The sequence below is a fragment of the Narcine bancroftii genome, chromosome 1 (genome assembly GCF_036971445.1).
Source record: "Narcine bancroftii isolate sNarBan1 chromosome 1, sNarBan1.hap1, whole genome shotgun sequence".
Taxonomy (NCBI): domain Eukaryota; kingdom Metazoa; phylum Chordata; class Chondrichthyes; order Torpediniformes; family Narcinidae; genus Narcine; species Narcine bancroftii.
This window is the reverse complement of record NC_091469.1, coordinates 79,103,866-79,121,788: the sequence shown is the minus strand read 5'-3', so window position 1 is coordinate 79,121,788 and position 17,923 is coordinate 79,103,866. Positions and strand designations below refer to the sequence as shown.

Here is a 17,923-nt window from a genome sequence, read left to right as displayed (position 1 = left end):
CTTAGGGTATTGTGAGCAGTTTTGGGCTCCTCACTTAAGAATGGATGCCCTGACATAGGAGAGGGTTCAAAGGAGGTTCACTAGGATGATTTTAGGAATGAAAGGGTTTTCATACAAAGAGCATTTCAGAGGGGATTCCAATGAAACATTTTGAATGTTGAAAGGCATATACAGAATAGATGTAGAAATGTTGTTTCCCATGGTGGAAGAGTCTAGGACAAGAGGGCACAACTTCAAGATTAAAGGTGTCTGCTTAAAACAGAGATGCATAGGAATTTCTCAGCTAGAGGGTAATAAATCAGTATTTGTTGCCACAGGCGGTTGTGGAGGCCAGGTGTACAGTATTCAAGGCAGAGATTGATAGGTTCTTGTTTATCTATGAGCCCACCTCACTGACAAAAGGCAAAGGAGGAAAAACCCAACACCCAACCCCAACCAACCAATTTTCCCTTGCAACCGCTGCAATCGTGTCTGCCTGTCCCGCATCGGACTGGTCAGCCACAAACGAGCCTGCAGCTGACGTGGACTTTTTACCCCCTCCATAAATCTTCGTCCGCGAAGCCAAGCCAAAGAAGAAGAAAAAAGAAATGACATGAAAGATTATGGAGAGAAGGTTGGACATTGGGCCTGAGTGGGAAAATGGATCAGCTCATGATTGAATGGCAGGGCATTCTCAATTGGCTGAATAGCCTATTTCTGCTAATAATGATCTAATAATTTCCTTCCATTTTGAAGCTACTTTGTTCCAAGCCATTCCTTTTCCACTGCTTAAATACTGTCATTCTCCCTTTCTCTCTAGGTTGGATGTGGTTTTCAGGGCACAGCTTGTCATTATTTTTGGCAGAATCTTGACAATGAATGATGACAATTATTTGGTGAAAGATCAAGGTGAACTAATCAGTCACTACCAGAAGCTAAAAAGAAAATAACTATTCGGATGGCTCACAGGATCATAATCAGACCACTGTCTCCCTCAAATATGTCCAAATGCTCTATTATACCTTGGCTGTGCAGTTTTCAGATCTGTTTACTGAGCTTTAAACTTTATCCCTTGATAACTATCAGTAAAAAGAAAACTCACTGCAAGTCTTGAAATTTCAATTAATGCAACCTCCACACCCTTCAGGGGGGTGAGAATTCCACATTCTTTTTTTCTCTTTGTCTGATTTTTTTAAATCCCAGATTTAAGTCTTGAATGATCTACATTTAATTTTATAGTCACACTTCCAGTTCTTGCTATCTCTACTATGGGACATTAGGTTTTATATCTCCACCATAAACTTTATTTTTGGCACCTCAGTAAATCAAATAAATTCAAAACTGAAATAAATATTAGAAGTAACCTGTTTCACAACCTAATGCTATTGTTCTCCGAGTGTAATTCATCCCTCTGGGTATGCGGGACCTGTATAACCCTTTTGCCCTCTCCTCTGCAGTTATTTTTCTGATTACTTGGTTGTAAACACAGAGGATGTTTTAATTTCAAATACAGAATGTTTTGTACTCAAATATATTTGCTTACTTTATGCCTTATTTTAATACCTTTTCAATAATAAAATATGCTCTGCTGTACAAATAATCCATATATCCCATGCATGTACTTCAACTAAAATTAGTTCTAGTCATAAAATTTTGGTGTGGTTTAGCACTTCCTCTAACTGCTTTATTTCAATCCATTTAATATTTTAGGGACCACTAATGTAATAAAAAACCAGTATATAATCATCAATAAAATCAGAGGATAGACATGTATAAGAACAGGAGCATCGCTTGTCAGCAGCAGGCCAACATTGACACTCCTACTAATAGGACAAGCTGGCACCATGTCTGGATGAAGGTTTTACTAGTGGAGGCCATTGATGCAGTTTTATTAACCTTGTGCCTGCAGAAATCTCCTGGACACATGAAGTCCATCCTGTGATCACAGATCAAAATTTGTAAAACATCAAAACAATGTACATATGTGTGATAGTACAGATCTATCACCAATGTATATAGTGTATATAGTTACAGTATCTAGACTGTGCTTACAGCGATTGGCTGAGAGCTAAGCCACGCCTACTGTCTGGGCCTTAAAGGGTTGTGTCCCTAGCCAGGTCGGATCATTCCGGACTGGTCAGCCACCTGTGAAGAGCTCCTGTCTTTTGCTAATAAAAGCCTTGGTTTGGATCAACAAGTCTTTGATTCTTTCGACGAGCTCTACAATATGGAATTATTTATTTCTTATTCACTAAAACTGTGGAATCCACAGTGCCGTAAAATTCTTCTTTCTTTTTCCATCATTCCTTCTTTCAATAACAAATGGAAAAAAAAGATCACATTTCACCTTTTATTAGAGATTAAAAACCTCATCCACAAAACTATGACTCAAACCACTTTTTAAATACAACTGTTTAACCTGCATTGTATTGAAACAATGAAATTGGTGCTGCGAAAAAGGAGGTATAAGACATTCCTTCCATCCAATAGGCTACAGGTCACCCTTGGGTAATGTGTAGTACCTGTTTAGCCTCCCAATCAGTGTCACATGAAGCCATGGATTTCAGATGATGGATGGTTTTTTTACAAGCAGATTCTACAATTTGAAATTTATGATTGTAAATCTAAAAATGTTGGGCAGATGAATCTGCTTGAATGAACATTGTTACCCATCCAGTATGGACACGGCAACTGAAGAAGGCAACAGGAAACCACTTCAGTATTTTTGCCTTGTGTAAACATTAACCACAGTATTTTTGCCTTGTGTAAACATTAACAACAGTCTCAGCTCAAAGATGAAGCCTTCACTGAAGTAGAACAGGAGAGGCAACATCTACAATTCAGAAGGTCAGAGATTGTGACGGGTAGAGTGACATGATCACCCATGCCGAACGGCAAGGCATCTGAATAATGTATTGAAACACTGCAAGAATATCTTCATGGGGTCTTGGGGAAAAACTATTACCCATTTTTTCACAGCTAAATCAAAATTACTCACCGATTCTCTGTGCTCCATACATTCCATAAGAATTTTAAATAAGTGATCAGATTGCTTTTGTCCAAAATTAAACGTCTTCTGGATCATTTCTATTAATTCAATTTCCACTCCCGGATACAATTTCCTATCATAAATGAAAACTATATTTGAATAACAGATGAAAATTAGATCTGTGCTATATTAATAAAACTTGTTGTTTTATTCAATTCAGATGGAAACATCAAGATCTTCATAGAAGGAACAGTTGTTAGCACATGCTCTCATTCTGGAAATTCTGAGCAGGATTCTTTAATAAATGGAAGATTGTCAGCTGTGGGCATCGAAGTTCCCCACTAAAACTACATAATCGTACATGGCCCTGAAACCTATGTACTTTGCCTTGGAAATTACTTCATCAAAGGCATTCATATGGGAGCTAGAAACAAAGAGAAATGTTCTCTTCCACCAAAAGCCAGGACAGATCTCCAATCAAATTACAAAGACACTTTGGAGAATAAATCTGTGGTGGTCAATACCAGCAGTCAGTCCTGAATGATCTAAATAACAGCATAAAAAAAATTCTCAAATGTGGTGCAGGTAGGTAAATTATTGGAATGAATAATGGGAATTAAATTCCCACAGGATCCAATGTAATTTTTATTGAGTGATATTAAGAATATTGAACCTAATTTGAAATTGAATATGCATCAAAAAAAGTTTGTTCAAATTGCTTTAGCAATAGCAAGAAAATGTATTGCCATAACTTGGAAGTCTGAAGATGGCAAGCTAAAGTCTGGAGTTGTACACCACTTGAAAATCATTGCATACAATTTAAGGGAAAAATATAATATATTTTGGAAGATATGGACCCCTTATTTACAAAATATGGCTATTAATATTTCAGTATATTATCAGAGACTTTATAGTAATAGGCACCCCTGTTGAGGGTCTCTTGTCCTGTTCTTTTTTTTCTTGTAGGGGGATAGAGGGATTCTTATCTTTCTATTTATTTTATATAACCACATGTATTAGTATTGTTTTGCTTATCTTTAATTGTGTGTTTTATTATGTGGTTTTAAACTAATAAATTCTATTTTAAAAAAATATGGTTCAGGTCAGTGAATGCATCCATAAATGCCATCTGCTACACCAATGGTCTCATACATGGCTCAAGGTGCTACATCTCCATAAATTACTTGCTGTCTCAGTCAATCAGGACTCTCACCTAATATTCATACATTCCAACTCATTGGAAGCACATAACAACATCTCAGAGCCTACACAGATGGTCAGCTATTTAGTCTGACAGGCACATGATAAACACTAAAATACACCCTTGCAAGTAACATACTACAACATGTAGCAGGAGCTAAGCAAATAGGAAGAGATACAGCTGTATCACCTTATTTCAATAGAAGAGGTGGTGTTCACCACTGTAGTAATTCTTTAGACCCTAAGCAAACACTAGAGACGAGACAATCCACATAACCAATCCTCCTTCTCATATCCTCCTTCTTATCTCACAGCCTTTCTATCTTGCAGCATACAGAAAGTGTAGCTGTGCTCTTCATCTTCTCATCACAAACTACCCTTATGCTGGGGACTTTGGGGGATCTGAGGGTTCTTCATTGTTTTCCCTTTCAAAGTGAACGTAGAAGGTATTGAGCTTGTCCATAAATGATGTTGCCTTGTTTTGCCTTACAGGGTGTGATGGTGTATCCAAGCCCTGCCACAGCTGTTAAGCATCTGACTGAGACTTCAGCTTCAGAAAGGTGGTGGAGACAGAGGACAGACAATCACTGTGGGAACAGAGGAAGGGGGAGTGGCTTAAACTGGTTGGAAGCCAGGAGCCCAAGATGGACGCTGCAGAATGCAGGTTCCCCCTTTTCTCCTGCTTCCATGTAGGTGTAGTACTTTTATCATTTGGTTCTGATCTGTTAGGTCTCTCTTCCCTTATCTACCCTACATCAAATTCTGTGGCAAGATGAAGGATTTGAGTGAGGGAATGTGACATGTGAAATGAAACTATGATAACAATTCAAGGGAACAGAAATCTTCTCTTGACTGATCTCGTGAGCTCACTGAACACTTCAAAGAAGGTATCAATCACCATCACAGTCACTCTTTGTCAAAGGAGGAACCAACTATTGTCACAATGATCCTTTGTTGAAGTGAACACATTATCCTAGACAGCTCAAAGTGCTTGATTTTATGTGTTAATAATACTTATTCTTCTGAACTTATATGTTGTTCTCCAGAGATTTCTAGTAGTTTCTGGAGGCACTGCTGTCCTAATTGCCCATTTTCCCATTCTCCAAACTCTATGCCTCTCCACAAAGCCACACACACACACACACACACACACACACACACACACACACACACACACACACACACACACACACACACACACACATTAATTAAGTAACTATCTAAATAGGTAATAAGAGTATCCAATTTATGGTTTTCAAAGTTTAATATGCAAACGCATAATATGATTCTTAAGTGTTATATTTTAACTAGATTTGACCAATTTGGTCCTTTAAATCAATTCATCCAGTATTAACTCCACTGTGACAGAAACATTACTGTTATAAAACTTTTTCTTTCATATTTTTATTCACTGAATCTGATTGTCACTGCCAAGGCCAGCAGTTATTATTCATTTCCAATTTCCACTGGATTAGGGATGCAGTTCAGGGTCAGCTATGTTGATGCGTACTCCATAAGGGGAATCAATGAACCAAATGCTCTGGTATACAAATTCCATGGATCCTACAAATCACTGAATACAAATATCTCAAGAATAAGTAAAAAAATAAAATAAAAGGAACGCACCCATCATCGGCAGTATGTTTGCGAGTAAAAGCCAGGAGATCAGCAGCCCTGCCTGTTCCTTCACACACAACAACAGGCACTGGAGGAACTCCCCTGACATATTCCCATACCGTCAAGATAACATTGGGATCACCTTCAATCACCAGCCCCACCACAGGAACACCTTGACCCATTCCTATGTTAAAAAAAATGGAGCTGTTAACACCAAACAAGAACTCTTACCTAAATATTTTCTGCCTGGCCTTGAAAGTCTGTCACACATTCTCATTGGAATGCCAGTCGTGGTTATTGAGCAAAATGGCAAAGGGGCGTTTAATGTTAGCTCAGTTATATTATTGTTTCATGGCTGAGCCTTGCAACAATAAACTCTACCAGGAGCCAGGAACATTGAATAATATTGGATCTTCTATTAGGGAATGAGAGTGGACAGATGACAACTATGTGTAGGAGAATACTTTTTAAATTTAGATATATAGCACGGATACAGACCCTTTGGGCCCATGAGCCCGTGCTGCCCCAATTAACGTACAACTTCCGCACATTTTGAAGATTGGAAGGAAACTGGAGCACCCAGAGGAAACCCACACAAACTTGGGGAGAAGAAACAAACTCTTTACAGACAGTGTCGGATTTGAACCTAGGTCACTGGCGCTGTAATAGTGTTGCGCTAACCGCTACGCTAACCTTGTAGTGTTGCGCTAACCGCTACGCTAACCTTGCCACCCATTAATTAGTTTTAAGATAATTATGGATAAGGATAGGTCTGATTCTCGGGTTGAGATTCTAAATTGGAGAAAGACCAATTTTGAGGAAATAAGAAAGGATCTAGAAAGTGTGGATTGGCATAGGTTGGTTTCTGGCAAAGATGTGCTTGCAAAGTGGAAAGCCTTCAAAGGTAAAGTTCTTAGAGTTTATATTTTCATGTAAGAAGATATTAAAAGGTATTTTTGCATCTGCATTTACTCAGGAAATTGGCACAAAGTCTAGGGAAGTGAGGCAAACAAGTAGTGAGGTCATGGAATATATACAGATTAAAGAGGAGATGCTGGCTGTCTTAAAATGAATAAGGCTGGATAAATCCCCAACACCTGACAAGGTATTACCTCAGCCAAGTATGGGAACAGAAAGGACTGTAAAAAGGTAGTGGACACATCCCAGTACATCACAAGCAAAACTCTCCTCACCATCCAAGATATCTACATGGAATGCTGCTGTTGGAGAGCAGCAGCAATCATCAAGGATCCACACAATCCAGGACATGCTCTGTTCTCACTGCTGCCATCAGGAAAGAGGTATAGGTGCCACAAGGCTCATACCATCAGGTTCAGGAATGGTTGTTACCCCTCCACCATCAGACTCCAAAACAACAGGCTCTTTCAGAGGCTTATTTAAAGACAGGAAAGATATCAATAAGATAGCACAGGGAAAGATTAAACAGATCAGGGCTTTATTTCCTGGAGAGTGTAAGAATGAGAGGAGATTTGATAGAGGTTTACAAAATCATGATGAGTATAGATATACTTTTTTTTACATTGAGGTTAGGTGAGATACAAGCCTGAAGACAAGAACTAAAGGTTAAAGGGGAGAAATTTAGATGGAACATTAGGGGGAATTTCTTCACACAGAGAGGGGTGTGTGGGATTAGTTGCCAGCTGAAGTGGTGAGTATAGACTCAATTTTGACATTTAGGGAAAAATTTTGGCAGGTACTTGGGTGGAAGTGATGTAGAGGTATATGGTTGAGATGCAGGTCAGTGAGACTAGGCAGAATAGTTCAGCACAGACTAGAAGGGACAAAGGGCCTACTTCTGCATTGTAATGTTCTATGGTTTTATGGTTCTATTAAATCCCACATTTCCTCTCTCCTCTTACCCAATTACCATGCAACAAGCTACAAAACCCTTTGGTAATAGAAGTTGAGCATAGATGTTACAGGAAGATAGATTTCTACTATATGTGCTCAAGGAATTGATTTCTCTTTGCAGGGGATAGGCAGTGGAGGTGGGCTTGAATGATCAGAATCATTTGTTTCTACATATGAGTGTAGGCTATACAAATCGGAAAAACACTGATACATTGATTATCTACCTATACTTACTTGAATGGATTTTCTGCAGTCCAATGTATTTTTCCAGATTTCTTCTGAGCTTCATTTCATTCCCATACTTGCCAACAGTCCCATCATCTACCAGGATGAAATGTGAATGCTTGGTATTCAAACTGGTCAGCTTGCTCAAGGGATTCCCAAGCATTTGATAAGGACATATCACCTTAGGAAGTGAATGATAATGAGTTTATTGTACAGAAGTATAATGCACATGTGCACCAAAATTCTTACTTGCTACAGTAAAACAGGTACTTGTAAATAAAGCATCTACATTAAACTTCCCCAGTAGAGAAAGAGAGAACAAATATAAAAGCTTGATAGATAATACATCTTCAGTTACAGTCCGTGTAAGAAAAAAAAAGATTCAGTGAATGAAGTAGTACAATAGTGCCGACAGGTCGTTTTATGGTCCCAGTGTAGTTTATAATTTGGGTAGCAATGGGATTCAAGAGGATTGCAACCATTGGAAAAAAATGTTCTTGACCTAGAGTGCTGTACAAGTTTTCCACATTCTTGTATTTATATGCACTCTTTGCACCTTGATTATTAATGTCACCCAAAGCAGACATTATGCTTTTAGTTAAAAATTTACAATTAATTTAGAGCATTAGTTGAACATAACATTTTACAGTGTGTTGTTCATTTTATTGACTAATTGGTCCATGTGTATAAAAGTATCAAATTGCATTAAATACAATTAAGTGTCACAAACACTGTTTGATTATCAGATAGAATTGCTTGATTGGTCAGACACAGTTGACTTACATCTTTTCCTATCAAATCTTTGTTGTTTTCAATGACTCCCCAGGGAGTAATTCCAATTATACAGATCTTTCGTAAATATGGAGATGTATGATCTCTTACTGCATCACCAACATGTCTGGAAGTTCCTAAATTAAAAAGCATAAAATTCTTACACTATAAAGATAATATGCTTGTTTAATTTAGTTCAAATATTTGATGAAGCAACAAAACAGTCTGCATTTATGTATCATTCCCAAGCACTTTGCAAAAAAATTATATTAATTAAAATATGACACTGTATCACAAAGTCAGGTTAGAACAAAGAGCAAATGTTTGGTCAAGAACCCAAGTACTGAAAAACAAAATAGCGGAAGAAAGAGAAGTAAAGATACCTAGGATGCAAATCTCAAGCTCAGAGTTGAAGGGACTGGCATCAGCAATTAAATGATTAAAGTCAGTGGTCCACAAGATGCCAGAATTGGAAGAATATGAAGATCTTGTGATGCTGTATGGCCAGAAACAGTTAAAAAGGTAACAAGGGACAAACATTATGAATGATTTGGCAGTTCAGTTTCAAGGTGCAGCAACCACTAATTCCCCAAAGTATCAACAGAAAGTAAGCAGGAAATTATTGAGGAGATTTAGTCAATTAGAATGAGAAGAAAAAATGAGGCATGAAATGATTTGCCCAATGTTTCCTTCTGTTTAACAGCCAGGAAATTCCAAAAGATCCTTTCATGTACTTGCCAAGTTCATGGAGTTTGCCTTAATTTGTATCCATTTCAACTTTGTGTTAAACTCCTCTTCACATACCTTCACCAATTTGTCTGTTGTCTGCCATCTTCAATGCAATGGTGAGGCCAAATGCAGAGCACTAGAATGGTGTCTGATATTGTTTAGGTTGCCTACAACCCAATGGTATGACTATTAAATTTTCCAAATTCCGGTAACCCACTCCCATTCTGTTCCTTTCCAACTTTTACCAGTACACTCAACGTCTCTCTCCCCTTGTTCACCTTTTCCAACCTGACTCCATCTACGATTTCTGTTTCTTTAATTACATTTCAACCCATCACCTCTACTCTGCCTTGCTGTGTCTGCCCATCATCCCCCTCATTTGGTTTTACCTATCATCTGCTGGCCTCTGTCTCACCCCTCCCTCTCAATTCTATATACTGGCATTCTCCCCTCCATGTTCCAAGTGATGATTCAGATTCTTGACTTGAAAGTGACTCCACAGATGCTGTTTGACCAGTTGAGTTCAACAACAATTAATTTTTCACTCTAATGTTTGAGATCGTTTAATATAAAGGATAGAAACAGTCATGTATGATCTCACGTGAACCATGTAGAAGAACATTAATTTTAACTTCAAATGTAGTAAAATGTCTAAACTTTCCATTTATACCCAATAGCAAGAAATTGTGAACGTTGAAGATTGGTATGAGTGGGTTCAAACATGATCAGCTCTGGAAGAAAGCAAGGTGAGGTTTTGTATTTGCTAATACAAAATATTCTCTTCAATCTGAGGCGCCTGCAAGCTCATACCAAGACACAAGAGCAACTTGTCCGAGAACTACTCTTTGCAGACGATGCCGCTTTAGTTGCCCATTCAGAGCCAGCTCTTCAGCGCTTGACGTCCTGTTTTGCGGAAATTGCCAAAATGTTTGGCCTGGAAGTCAGCCTGAAGAAAACTGAGGTCCTCCATCAGCCAGCTCCCCACCATGACTATCAGCCCCCCCACATCTCCATTGGGCACACAAAACTCAAAACAGTCAACCAGTTTACCTATCATCGGATGCAAAGATCGACAACGAGATAGACAACAGACTCACCAAGGCAAATAGTGCCTTTGGAAGACTACACAAAAGAGTCTGGAAAAACAACCAACTGAAAAACCTCACAAAGATTAGCGTATACAGAGCCGTTGTCATACCCACACTCCTGTTCGGCTCCGAATCATGGGTCCTCTACCGGCATCACCTACAGTTCCTAGAACGCATCCACCAGCGTTGTCTCCGCTCCATCCTCAACATTTATTGGAGCAACTTCATCTCCAACATCGAAGTACTCGAGATGGCAGAGGCCGACAGCATCGAATCCACGCTGCTGAAGATCCAACTGCGCTGGGTAGGTCACGTCTCCAGAATGAAGGACCATCGCCTTCCCAAGATCGTGTTATATGGTGAGCTCTCCACTGGCCACTGAGACAGAGGTGCACCAAAGAAAAGGTACAAGGACTGCCTAAAGAAATCTCTTGGTGCCTGCCACATTGACCACCGCCAGTGGGCTGATATCGCCTCAAACTGTGCATCTTGGCGCCTCACAGTTCGGCGGGCAGCAACCACCTTTGAAGAAGACCGCAGAGCCCACCTCACTGACAAAAGACAAAGGAGGAAAAACCCAACACCCAACCCCAACCAACAAATTTTCCCTTGCAACCGCTGCAACCGTGTCTGCCAGTCCCACATCGGACTTGTCAGCCACAAACGAGCCTGCAGCTGACGTGGACATTACCCCTCCATAAATCTTCGTCCGCGAAGCCAAGCCAAAGAAAGAAGAAAGAATACAAAATATTATGACTGTCCATGAAACATTGTGATCCTGTACTGTGCTAACCAATTTACTGGACTCCAAGTGATATCCAGTATTCCTTTCCAAAATTAGCGACAAATATTTCTCAAAGTCCATCTGGAAAAAACCAAACTATAAGGTTTGTGATGTCTCATTGTAAAAGCCAAAGAGAAATGGTTTCAATCTGTTGATCAAGATCACATGGGACTGCATTCATCACAATTTATCATTAATCCCTTTTCCATATCATCTACGACTTCCTAAATAAATATTCACTCAGATCTGTTTATTTCTATACTATTACCAGTGTGTTCTGTCGGCAAAATGCAAATTATTCAATCAAAATCCAGGGTTCCTAAGGCTATGTAAAATAGCCTGTAGGTTTTCAATTGATCCACATCAGTTAATTAGTTCAGATGACCTGGCCCTCAAAAATCTGCATTTTGAATGTAATAAGTACAATGAAACCCACCTGTATTGATACCCTCAGTCATGATCCAGGCTCCAGTGGTCTCAGCTGCCTTGATAAGGCCTTTTCCAAAGATTTGTTTGACTTTTGGAGGAAGTTCAAAGTTCTGGCTACCTCCATGGACAGATATCAAAAGCTTAGGCAGCTCCATCAGCCATTCCTTTAACATCAGATGGTGCAATTGATGCAGTTCCGTATCATGCGAGACTCTGATATACTAAGGAGAATTTAAAATGAATAAAAATAAGTTGGAAGAAATTTGCTGTTAATCTTCCTGGCTATCTCCCTTGATCACAGCTACACCAAGATAAGGAAGGCCTACCACTCTTTACTGAGACCGCACTTTGGCAAGTCTGATCACCCGGCTGTGCTCCTTCTGCCTTTATACAGAGCCTAAAAAGAGAGGCTCCGGAAATCAGGACAGCTAGAAGGTGGTCACAGGAGGCTGAAGAATGGTTATAGTACTTCCTCAAGTCAGTGTTCAAGGACTCGGCTAAGAATCCGAATGAGCACACTGAGGCTGTTACATACTTTATCAAAACAGCTGTAGATGAGTATGTCCCCATCAAATCATTCAGGGTTTTCCCCACCGAGAAGCCCTAGATGAACAATGAAATCTAGATCATGATGAGAGCCAGATCACAGGCATTTAAGTCAGAGAACCAGATCAGTACAACAGGAGTAGGTATGACCTGTGAAAAGCTATCTCCTGGCCGAAGTGAAGATTCCGGATTAAAAAATTAAATGAAGGACACCCAACAACTGTGACAGGGCCTAAATGCCATAACCTGTTACAAACACAAATCCAGTAAAGTAGCAGATGGCAAAGCTTTTCTCGCAGAGGAACTCAATGCCTTCTAGCCTAATTTGATGACAGTAACAGCAAAGAATCACCCCTCCACACCCCAATGTGCCCTGATGACCCCATTCTGACCATATCTGAGGAGGAGATGGGTGCTGCCTTCAGGAGAGTGAATCCAAGAAAAACATCAGGCCCATTTTTAAATACACAAAAGTGCTGGTGAAACTGAACCGGTCCTGCAGTGCCCAGAGGTAGTGAAGATTATTATTTTGGGTCTGAGCCCTTCATTGAAATTTGAGCAAAAATTAGACAGGCTCCTGAACAAAAAGAGAGAGGAGGGAAGAAGGGGCAGAGGGAGGAGCATAACCCAACAACCCAGGAATACCAGAGGTTGGCATGGATAGGAGGCCAGGAGAGAAAAGCTGAGAATTGATTGGGGGAGTGGTGTAGCTCTGTGAATGTGAACTGGAGGAAAGGAGATTGAGGAATAGGGAGAGACAAGGTAGCGATCTGGAGGAAAGGACACAAGGGGATTGGGGCTGAGAGAGATTGGGTTGGGGGTGGGGGCTAATGGAAATCAGAAGTCAATGTTAATGCCATCCGGTTGGAGAGTGCCAAGATGGAATATGAGGTATTTTTCCTCCAATTTGCAGGTGGTCTCAGTTGAGGAGTTCATGAAACCATGAACAGACATGTTGGCATGGGAATAGGACAGGGAACTGAATTGGATTGCCATTAGGATAACCCCACTATTACAGTGGACAGAATGAAAGTGCTCAACTAAGTTATCTCCCAGTCTGTGTCCAGTCTTTCTGATGTAGAGAAGGTCACAATGGGAGCACCAGATGTAGTAGATGACCTCTGCAGATTCAGATAGTGTTGCTTCACTTGGAAAGGCTTTTGGAGCCCAAAATGGTGGTGAGGGAGGAGGTGTGGGTGCAAGTGTAGCACTTGTAAACAAAAAAGTCCAGGATATTGAGAACAGTACAAGAGCATCATCTTTTACCAATGAGAGGTCTGTTGAAGAGTCTGATAACAGAAGGAATGAACCTGATCTTAAATCTGGAGGTTCTTATGCTGAATCCCAGAAATATTCCACTGTAGAATGGTGGGGGTGGGGGTTGGGGAGAGACCAGGGTGGAATAGGTTCTTTAATATATTGGCAGCAAAATGTATAGACAGAGTAGATGAAGGGGAGGATGGTTTGTGTGATGGTCTGAGCTGTACTCATAACACTTGTGGTCTTGGGCAATGCAACTCCCATACCAAGCTGCAATGCATCTGGACAGGGTACTTGCAATTGTGCAATCTCCTTAGCACTACTGATATGCACGGGGATGTGTGTCTATTCTCCACCACCTGTTTCCTGAAGTCAAGGGCCAGTCCAATCATTTTGCTAATTTTGAGGGAAGAGTTGAAAGACATTTTTTTATCCTTCATGTGATTGTGTGATATTCCATATATTTTTCTGACATAGTTGCTGAGAGTCTCATGTTTCAATATTAACAAATTTCAGATTTATTGTCATAGTATATACATGACATCACATACAACTTGAGATTCCTTTTTCCTGTGGGCGCGGTAGAATTACCACTAATTGGTAGTGCAAAAAATAAACTGTACACAGTGTAAACATGTAAACAAACAAAGAATTGTAAACAGATAACGAATGTAACCTTCAGTTGTAGGGAGGGTTTTGCCTGTGATATTCTGTGCTGTGTCTGCTACCTTTTGGATGGCTTTACACTCAGGGGTATTGATGTTCCCAGACCAGACCATGATTCAGCTGGTCAGCACACTTTCCACCACATCTCTGTAGAAAATTTCCAGAGTTTCTGATGTCATTCCAAACTGCACAAACTCCTGAGGAAGTAGAGGCGCTGACATGCTTTCTTCATGATGCCATTGGTGTCTTGGATCCAGGAAATATCCTCCAAGATAGTGACTCCCAAGAGCTTAAATTTGCTCATGCTCTCCACCTCTGATCCCCCAATGATCACTGGATTGTACACCTCTAGATTTCCTTTCTTGAATTCATCAATCAGTTTCTTAGTTTTGGTGACATTGAGTCCAAGGTTGTTGTTGGTGCACATTTACCCAAGTTTTAAATCTCCATCCTGTAGGCAGACTCATCCCCTTCCTTTATACACCCACTTCCGTGGTATCGTTGGAAAATTTGTAGATGATGACATTATCGTACCGACCCACACAGTCATAGGTGTAAAGTGAGAAGAGCAGAGGGCTAAGAACACAGCCCTGTGGTACTCCGGTACTGATGGAGATTGTGGAGGAGAAGTTCTTACCAATCTTCACTGATTGTGGTCTGGAGGTGAGGAAATCCTTGATCTAATTACACAGTGGGGTGTTAACTCCCAGGTCTTGGAGTTTGATGATCAGTTTTGAGGGGATGATGGTGTTAAATGCCGAACTGTAGTCGATAAAAAGCATCCTGATGAATGCACCTTTACTGTCCAGTTTAGAGCCAGTGAAACGGCATCTGCCATAGACCTGTTCCTACAATAGGAGAACTGAAACGTATCTATATCACTGCTCAGACAGGAGCTGCTGTTCTTCAGCACCAGCCTTTCAAAGCACTTCCTCACTGTTGATGTAAGTGGTACTGGCCGATAGTTATTAAGGCAGGTTTCTACACTCTTCTTGGGCACTGGTATGATTGATGCCTGTTTGAAACAGGAGGGTTCCATGACCTGCTGGAGTGAGATATTGAAGATATCCATGAATACATTGGTAAATTGGTCAGCACAGATTTTTAATATTTGGCCAGGAACTACTGGTTACTGCTGAAATTGTGTTTGATGGTTTTCCTGGCAGTCTCAAGTTTCGAAACTTTGCGTGGAGTTGTGTTGGAGATGCTGAACAATAGTTTATCTCATCCTCAAGCTTTCTGCAAAAACTAGGCTAAGAGAGATAAACTGATCAAAGGCTATAGCATTCAATACTATAAGACACATGGATCTCTCTTAGCATATGAACTGTTCCTTACAAATGGAATAATTTAAGGTGACTAACCATGGTGGCCAGGTAAGGTGCAGATGCAGAAGTAGAAAAGCAGGGATATGGTGGTTGCAAGATACCAAGGTTGCTGTAGATGTTATGATTGGTGTGGACACTGGCATTCCATCATTTTTCCAAATATCTTCCAAACCTGTTTCTGATCTACCTGATAGCTTTAAATCCTAGAATTCTAATAAGTCAGAAACAATAAAGGTAGCAAATAAAGAATAGGCAACTTTGCCAACTTAAAAACAAACTCATCATATTAATAAAGTAAATTCTCAAATTATAAATGGTGGATGTGGAAGGAATGTAAACCAGCATAAAATACTGTGGTGCAGCATAATTCCCAATATTTCCAATAAACACTGCTATACTTTGGAACTCTACATTTGGATAACCAAATTATTAAATGTATCACATTACCAATAAACGTGACATAAAATGGAAGAACTAAATATGGAAGTTTCAGCCAGAGTGCAACAAGGTTTTAGCTTGTGCAGATCCATGTGAAAATACATTTGTGAAAAAGACAGGAATGGGCACTTTGGCCAACAATGTCTGTGCCAAACATGCCAATGTTCTTCTACCTGCACTTGGTCAATATCCCTCCATTTCTTGTATTTCATTGTGAGTATCTTGAAGCTTCTTAAATGCAACTATCTGTGGCTGCCTGTTCTATGCACCCACCTTTCTATGTAAAGAAAAGTCATCTCGCACATTTTCTATAAACATTCCCCATTTCACCTTAAATATGTGCCCTCTAGTACTTGACATTGGAAAAAGATTCAGACTCACTGGACTTTATATGACACTCATAATGCTATAAACCTCTATCAGGTCATCCTTCAACCCTGATACTCCAGAGAAAACAAGTATAAACACAGAAATGCTGGAGGAACTCAGCAGCATCCATAGGAGGTAAAGATATATTGCTGAGGCTGCACTGCTTTATAACAACTTAGAAACAAATAAAGTATACACTCACCCATGTTTTCTTTCCAGTATACCATGAAATCAACTTCTTTTTATTCCACTAGACACAACAATGAATTCTTCAACTTCCCAAACACCCAGCCACATCCCTCTGACCTTCTCATTGGATCACCACCACACAAGTGATCCTGACAAGATCACTCTCCTATTCCTGCATTATCAATGTTTCAGGCCTGAGCCCTTCTTCAAGATAGGGGAAAATGCAGGAGGTGCCTGCATAAAAGAACTATCAGGGATAAGATTACAGATCCACAGACAAAAGGTATAATTGGACGTGGAGAAGAGGCCAGGAGAAAGGAAAGAATTGATAGAAGGAGAGGAAGGCGGGGAGTTTGGCTCTGTGAATGTATCCTAACTCGGGAGACAAACTTTCGGCAGACATCTTCTACAAACCTACCAACTCCCACAGCTATGCGGTGGAAAGACCTTTCAGTAATTCTTCAGGTGTCACTGCCACAGAAGAGCAGATTAACGTGGGAATTGCTGGGATATGGCAGGATCAGAGATGGTCAGTATCTGCCCTAATAACTCTATTACCATTTATATTCACATACTGTATATGGGACCAAAATTGCTTGAATAAGAAGCAATGTTGGCAGGTTGGTCTATTCCTGATTCCCTCCACCTGTTAAATGCAACCAACCTTTGCTCGAAAGGAATAAGCACCATCCTGGAAGTCAATGGTACCAAATGCATCAGTTGGACTCGCAGTGGTGTGGTTCTCAACACACCACTCTTCCATATCATCACCATGAGCTGATAAATAGACTGGCAATTTACTATCGAAGCCAGAGTGATCTCCAACCAGTCGACCACAGCAGCATCTGTAAAGTACAAAGATTAAAGTCAATTTAGAACTGCAACTTTTTAGTTCAACTAAAGAGAAGATTATAACATGTATTTTGTAAATTGTATCCACCTTGAGTACTGATCCTTTGAACAGATTGGCAAGTGTTAAACTAGTAAAGATTTTTTTTAAAGTGCAGTACACAAACATACTGGAGAAACTCAACAGGACACACAGCATCCAGAGGAAGTAAAGGGTAAATGACATTTTGGGCCTGGGCCCTTCATCAGGGTATAAGCAAAACACAGGCTGATGCCTGAATAAAGGGGTGGGGAGAGGGGGAGAAAGGACAGGAGAGGAGGGAGAAAGTAGGAGGGGAGTAGCAAAGGCTAAGAGGTGGAAGGGTAGAAAAAAAAGCTGATAAAGAGCGAGGCTAGCTCTGATAGGAGACGAAAGGGAAAGGGATGGAGAGATGGAGGAATAGAGACACTGATAGTGAAAGAGATACACTCAGGGGAGGGTTTTAATGGAGATTGGAGATTGATGTTAATACAGTCTGGTTGGAGAGTGCCCAGATGAAATATTAGGTGTTGTTCCTACAATTTGCAGGTAGTCTCAGTTTGGCAGTGGATAGAC

The 17,923-nt window shown here is 40.2% G+C and overlaps 1 protein-coding gene across 2 annotated transcripts in view; it reads right to left on the bottom strand.

Moving 5' to 3' along the window:
• Positions 1-17,316, bottom strand: part of trpm6 (transient receptor potential cation channel, subfamily M, member 6) — a 131,682-nt gene extending 114,366 nt beyond the window's left edge. For both annotated transcript variants that reach the window (XM_069930635.1, XM_069930643.1), the window contains exons 1-6: positions 17,144-17,316; positions 11,691-11,904; positions 8,666-8,790; positions 7,892-8,063; positions 5,795-5,969; positions 2,978-3,101 (exon numbers count right to left, since the gene is read on the bottom strand). In XM_069930635.1, the coding sequence (XP_069786736.1) occupies positions 2,978-3,101; positions 5,795-5,969; positions 7,892-8,063; positions 8,666-8,790; positions 11,691-11,904; positions 17,144-17,242 (909 nt within the window). In that variant the 5' untranslated portion in view covers positions 17,243-17,316. The remainder of the gene's footprint in view (positions 1-2,977; positions 3,102-5,794; positions 5,970-7,891; positions 8,064-8,665; positions 8,791-11,690; positions 11,905-17,143) is intronic.
• Positions 17,317-17,923: the final 607 nt, after the last annotated feature.